The following is a 6,431-nucleotide window of genomic DNA, read 5'->3' as shown; positions in this document are numbered from 1 at the left end:
TCTTTTTTTTTTTTTTTTTTTTTTTTGCGACGGAGTCTCGCTCTGCCGCCCAGGCTGGAGTGCAGCGGCCGGATCTCAGCTCACTGCAAGCTCCGCCTCCCGGGTTTACGCCATTCTCCTGCCTCAGCCTCCCGAGTAGCTGGGACTACAGGCGCCGCCACCTCGCCCGGCTAGTTTTTTGTATTTTTAGTAGAGACGGGGTTTCACCGTGTTAGCCAGGATGGTCTCGATCTCCTGACCTCGTGATCCGCCCGCCTTGGCCTCCCAAAGTGCTGGGATTACAGGCTTGAGCCACCGCGCCCGGCTGGTGGGAGGATCTCTTAAGCCTGGGAGGTAGAGGCTGCAGTGAGCTACGGCCACTGCACTCCAGTCAGGGTTTTCTGTAAACCATAATACAATCGGCAGATTAGTTGCCCGGTGGAAATGACCTCCTGCATGGTCTAGGCTTGTTTTAAATGCTCTACCATCACTGGGCTTGGGATTTGCAATCCTCAAAATTTCTGGGAAATCTGAAAATGAAGTTACAAATTAAATCATAAGTCTCCAAGAAGCCTGGAATTTTGATACATTCATCCGGGTTTTCTTCCGCCCAAGTGTATATTCCGTAGGCTGCGTCTGTTGGGAATAAGAGCAAGTCCATTCTCACATCTTTGTGAATCCGCTTTCCTGCCCATAAACACACTGGCATGGTTCTGCAAAGCTGCCTTTCTCTGGAAGAGCATTTTGCTTTTGTTAATGAGGCAGAAAATCGATCTCATATTGTTGAGTAATCACACTGTTCCTAGCACTTGTTTTTTACAAGCCTACATTGTTGAAATGATGGATGTGTTCCTAAAAAGTTGTGTTCAATCAACTTATTTTTTAAACTTTTAATTGAATTTTATATTAGCGGCAAACACTGTTTCAAGAAACCCTCTAGGCCAGGCGCGGTGACTCACGCCTGTAATCCCAGAGCTTTGGGAGGCGGAGGTGGGCGGATCACCTGAGGTCAGGAGATCTACACCAGCCTAGTTAACACGGCGAAACCCCGTTTCTACTAAAAGCAATACAAAAATGAGCCAGGCATGGCAGTGCTCACCTGTAATCCCAGCTACTCGGGAGGCTGAGGTGCAAGAATCCCTGGAACCCGGGAGGCGGAGTTTGCGGTGAGCCAAGATCGCACCACTGCACTACAGCCCCGGTGACAGAAGGAGACTCCATCTCAGGAAAGAAAAAAAAAAAAAGAGCCTATAATAAATTATTTGTAACATGAACAGAATGAACAGATCCTCCCCACAAATGGTATTTTTTGTCGGACTGGACCTTTCTTAAAGGATTTTCTTAAATAGAATTATTTCAGATCATCGATTACTTAGGTATGTAGCTATATTAGGTCACAAGATTAACATTGTGTAGATTGTGTACTTATAATTATAAAACTTATACTTAACAATGAATCCCAACCTGACCTCAAGAGACTATATCATATATAATACTATATTAACATTACATATTTATTGGCTGGGTGCGGTGGCTCACGCCTGTAATCCCAGCACTTTGGGAGGCCTAGGTGGGTGGATCACGAGGTCAGGAGTTCAAGATCAGCCTAGCCGAGATGGTGAAACCCCGTCTCTACTAAAAATACAAAAAATTAGCCAGGCTTGGTGGTGGGTGCCTGTAATCCCAACTACTTGGGAGGCTGAGGCACAGAATTGCTTGAACTCGCGAGGCAGAAATTGCAGTGAGCCGAGATCGCACTCCAGCCTGGGCAACAGAGCGAAACTCCATCCCAAAAATAAATAAATAAAATAAAATACATATTTATTATGTTTTATACTGTTATATAATATAAAAAGTCGTGTTTTTTTGTTTTTGTTTGGTTGGTTTTTTTTTTTGAGACAGAGTCTCCCTCTGTCACCCAGGCTAGACAGCAGTGGCGCGATCTCGGCTCTCTGCAACCTCCACTTCCCGGGATCAAGCGATTCTCGTGCCTCAGCCTCCCGAGTAGCTGGGATTACAGGTGAGCACCACCATGCCCAGCTAATTTTTTGTATTTTTAGTACAGACGAGGTAAAAAGTAGAAAATATTTTATAAAAATGTATTTGTGTAAAGAAGAACGTATATAAAAACATACTAACGTAGAAAGGAGAAAAAACTCATTTATTTTTTTCTAGGCATTTTAAATTTGGATGATAAAAATCATCTTAGAAAAATCATTAATGCAGGCGGCCCGGCGCGGTGGCTCAAGCCTGTAATCCCAGCACTTTGGGAGGCCGAGATGGGTGGATCACAAGGTCAGGAGATGGAGACCATCCTGGCTAACAGGGCAAAACCCCGTCTCTACTAAAAATACAAAAAAAACAAAACAAAACTAGCCGGGCGAGGTGCCGGCGCCTGTAGTCCCAGCTACTCGGGAGGCTGAGGCAGGAGAATGGCGGGAACCCGGGAGGCGGAGCTTGCAGTGAGCTGAGATCCGGCCACTGCACTCCAGCCTGGGCGACAGAGCAAGACTCCATCTCAAAAAAAAGAAAAAGAAAAATCATTAATGCTCTTTTACAAAATAACCCGGTGAAGCAGCTAAGCCCGAGCCGCCCGCCAGCGGCCTCGCAGCAGCTCCAAGAAGGAACCAAGAGACCAAGGCCTCTCCGCTGCCCGGACCCCACACCACTCCTCTGGCTCCCAGTTGGCAGCCTGCGGCCAGCTGCAGCGGATCCACCCCGTTCTGAGACCGCTGAGTAGTTTGCGATTTCGGTTGATTTTTGTCCCTCTACGCTTGCCCTCGCTCCCCTCCCCCGGTTCCGGTCCCCGCCCTGGCACTCGCTCTACTCTCAGGGAACGGTTGCGGCTTCTGTCCCTATGGGCAGCCATGCCAAGAATGAACCCCAGCATCCCCAGCTACCCAACGGCCTCACTCTACGTGGGGGACCTCCACCCCGACGTGACCGAGGGGATGCTCTATGAGAAGTTCAGCCGGGCGGGGCCCATCCTCTCCATCCGGGTCTGTAGGGACGTGATCACCCGCCGCTCCTCCAGCTACGCGTATGTGAACTTCCAGCACCTCAAGGACGCGGAGCGTGCTCTGGATACCATGAATTTTGATGTTATAAAGGGCAAGCCAGTACGCATCATGTGGTCTCAGCGTGATCCATCACTTCGCAGAAGTGGAGTGGGCAACATATTCGTTAAAAATCTGGATAAATCCATCAATAATAAAGTACTGTATGATACGGTTTCTGCTTTTGGTAACATCCTTTCATGTAAGGTGGTTTGTGATGAAAATGGTTCCAAGGGGTATGGATTCGTACACTTTGAGACACACGAAGCGGCTGAAAGAGCTATTGAAAAAATGAATGGAATGCTCCTAAATGATCGCAAAGTATTTGTTGGACGATTTAAGTCTCGTAAAGAACGAGAAGCTGAACTTGGAGCTAGGGCAAAAGAGTTCCCCAATGTTTACATCAAGAATTTTGGAGAAGACATGGACGATGAGCGTCTTAAGGGTCTCTTTGGCAAGTTCGCGCCTGCCTTAAGTGTGAAAGTAATGACTGATGAAAGTGGAAGATCCAAAGGATTTGGATTTGTGAGCTTTGAAAGACATGAAGATGCACAGAAAGCTATAGATGAGATGAATGGAAAGGAACTCAATGGAAAACAAATTTACGTTGGTCGAGCTCAGAAAAAAGTGGAACGGCAGATGGAACTTAAGCACAAATTTGAACAGATGAAGCAAGATAGGATCACCAGATACCAGGTTGTTAATCTTTATGTGAAAAATCTTGATGATGATATTGATGATGAACGTCTCCGGAAAGCATTTTCTCCATTTGGTACAATCACTAGTGCGAAGGTTATGATGGAAGGTGGTCGCAGCAAAGGGTTTGGGTTCGTATGTTTCTCCTCCCCAGAAGAAGCCACTAAAGCAGTTATACAAATGAACGGTAGAATTGTGGCCACAAAGCCATTGTATGTAGCTTTAGCTCAGCGCAAAGAAGAGCGCCAGGCTCACCTCACTAACGAGTATATGCAGAGAATGGCAAGTGTACGGGCTGTGCCCAACCCTGTAATCAACCCCTACCAGCCAGCACCTCCTTCAGGTTACTTCATGGCAGCTGTTCCACAGACTCAGAACGGTGCTGCATACTATCCTCCTAGCCAAATTGCTCAACTAAGACCAAGTCTTTGCTGGACTGCTCAGGGTGCCAGACCTCATCCATTCCAAAATAAACCCGGTGCTATCCGCCCAGCTGCTCCTAGGCTACCATTTAGTGCTATGAGACCAACTTCCTCACAGGTTCCACGAATCATGTCAACGCAGCGTGTTGCTAACACATCAACACTGACAGTGGGTCCACGTCCTGCAGCTGCTGCTGCTGCAGCTACCCCTGCTGTGTGCACGGTTCCATGGTATAAATATGCTGTGGGAGTTCGCAATCCTCAGCAACATCTTAATGCACAGCCACAAGTTACAATGCAACAGCCTGCTGTTCATGTGCAGGGTCAGGAAACTTTGACTGCTTCCATGTTGGCATCTGCCCCTCCTCAAGAGCAGAAGCAAATGTTGGGTGAACGGCTCTTTCCTCCTATTCAAGCCATGCACCCTACTCTTGCTGGTAAAATCACTGGCATGTTGTTGGAGATTGATAATTCAGAACTTCTTCATATGCTCGAGTCTCCACAGTCACTCCGTTCTAAGGCTGATGAAGCTGTAGCTGTACTACAAGCCCACCAAGTTAAAGAGGCTACCCAGAAAGCATACAGTGCCACCGGTGTTCCAACTGTTTAAAATTGATCAGAGACCACGAAAAGAACCTTGTGCTTCACCGAAGAAAAATATGTAAACATCGAGAAACTTAAATACTATGAGAAAAAAAATTGCAACATCGAAAATAAATAAAAAATGGAAAGGAAACTTTGAACCTTATGTACCGAGCAAATGCCAGGTCTAGCAAATATGATGCTAGTCCTAGATTACTGATTTAAAAACACGAAAAACAAAAAAGATTACTTAATTGATTTCAAAACAAAAAAATAGTAAAATATAAAAACAAGTTAATGTTTTGTAGACCCTGGGGAAAAGAATTTTCAGCAAAGTACAAAGATTTAAAGCATTCCTTTCTTTAATTTTTTAATTCTTCACTGTGGAATAGCTCAAAATGTCAGTTCTGTTTTAAGTAACAGAATTGATAACTGAGCAAGGAAACAGTTTGGATTATAAAATTCTTGCTTTAATAAAAATTTCTTAAACAGTTAAAAAAAGAAAAATCATTAATTTACTAATAGTCTTTCTTTACATCTTCTATTACTGTATCTCCCACTATATTTCAAATTTGAAAATCACCTTTTCACCAAAATTTTAGGTCTTTACATATAGTGTTTATTTTTAATATTCATAGATGAAAATATGCAATGACAAAATAGTAATTATAAATTCAGTAACATTTGTTCAAAATGGTAAGACAATTATTAATTTAGATTGCATTATTTTTAAGTCAAAAATAAATACATAGGGCCGGGCGCAGTGGCTCAAGCCTGTAATCCCAGCACTTTGGGAGGCCGAGATGGGCGGATCACGAGGTCAGGAGATCGAGACCATCCTGGCTAACACGGTGAAACCCCGTCTCTACTAAAAAATACAAAAAAAGCTAGCTGGGCGAGGTGGCAGGCACCTGTAGTCCCAGCTACTCGGGAGGCTGAGGCAGGAGAATGGCTTAAACCCGGGAGGCGGAGCTTGCAGTGAGCTGAGATCCGGCCACTGCACTCCAGCCTGGGTGAGAGAGCGAGACTCCGTCTCAAAAAATAAAAAATAAAAAATTTAAATAAATAAATAAATAGTTTAAAAAATCTAATTGAACAGGAGGCTAAACTTGGTTCTGATCACAGAGATGATCACTTAATCATTTGATTTTAGTGTTTCTGGTAGTTGATTTTCTTCAATAATAATTGTACATAGTTATTTCTTGGTTTATCAATTTTGTAATTTAACTATTGACTTCCTGCTGTAACAAATAAGGATATGTTTCTTTTTTTTTTTTTTTTAGACGGAGTCTTGCTCTGTCGCCCAGGCTGGAGTGCAGTGGCCGGATCTCAGCTCACTGCAACCTCCGCCTCCCGGGTTCACGCCATTCTCCTGCCTCAGCCTCCCGAGTAGCTGGGACTACAGGCGCCCGCCACCTCACCCGGCTAATTTTTTGTATTTTTAGTAGAGATGGGGTTTCACCGTGTTAGCCAGGATGGTCTCGATCTCCTGACCTCGTGATCCACCCGTCTTGGCCTCCCAAAGTGCTGGGATTACAGGCTTGAGCCACCGCGCCCGGCCAAGGATATGTTTCATCTACCCCTTCCCAACATTCCTCCTCCTCCCAATGTAATTTATCACTACTTGTAGTTCCTTTATTGGTAATATTAATATAAATATTTATAATTAATGTTACACCTAATGAATTGTATAAAA

At 44.6% G+C, this 6,431-nt stretch overlaps 1 protein-coding gene across 1 annotated transcript; it reads left to right on the top strand.

The window, feature by feature from the left end:
* The first annotated feature begins 2,515 nt into the window (after positions 1-2,515).
* Positions 2,516-5,227, top strand: PABPC3 (poly(A) binding protein cytoplasmic 3). The gene has a single exon (XM_023190304.3). It carries the CDS (start codon positions 2,847-2,849, stop codon positions 4,761-4,763), a length of 1,917 nt encoding a protein of 638 aa, XP_023046072.2. The 5' UTR covers positions 2,516-2,846; the 3' UTR covers positions 4,764-5,227.
* Positions 5,228-6,431: the final 1,204 nt, after the last annotated feature.

Source organism: Piliocolobus tephrosceles, chromosome X (assembly GCF_002776525.5).
Source record: "Piliocolobus tephrosceles isolate RC106 chromosome X, ASM277652v3, whole genome shotgun sequence".
In the NCBI taxonomy this organism is placed as follows: Eukaryota; Metazoa; Chordata; class Mammalia; order Primates; family Cercopithecidae; genus Piliocolobus; species Piliocolobus tephrosceles.
This window is presented reverse-complemented; position numbering and strand designations above follow the sequence as displayed.

Excerpts from the sequence above, each read along its gene's own strand:
- PABPC3 (XM_023190304.3), top strand. The coding sequence starts at position 2,847 with ATGCCAAGAATGAACCCCAGCATCCCCAGCTACCCAACGGCCTCACTC.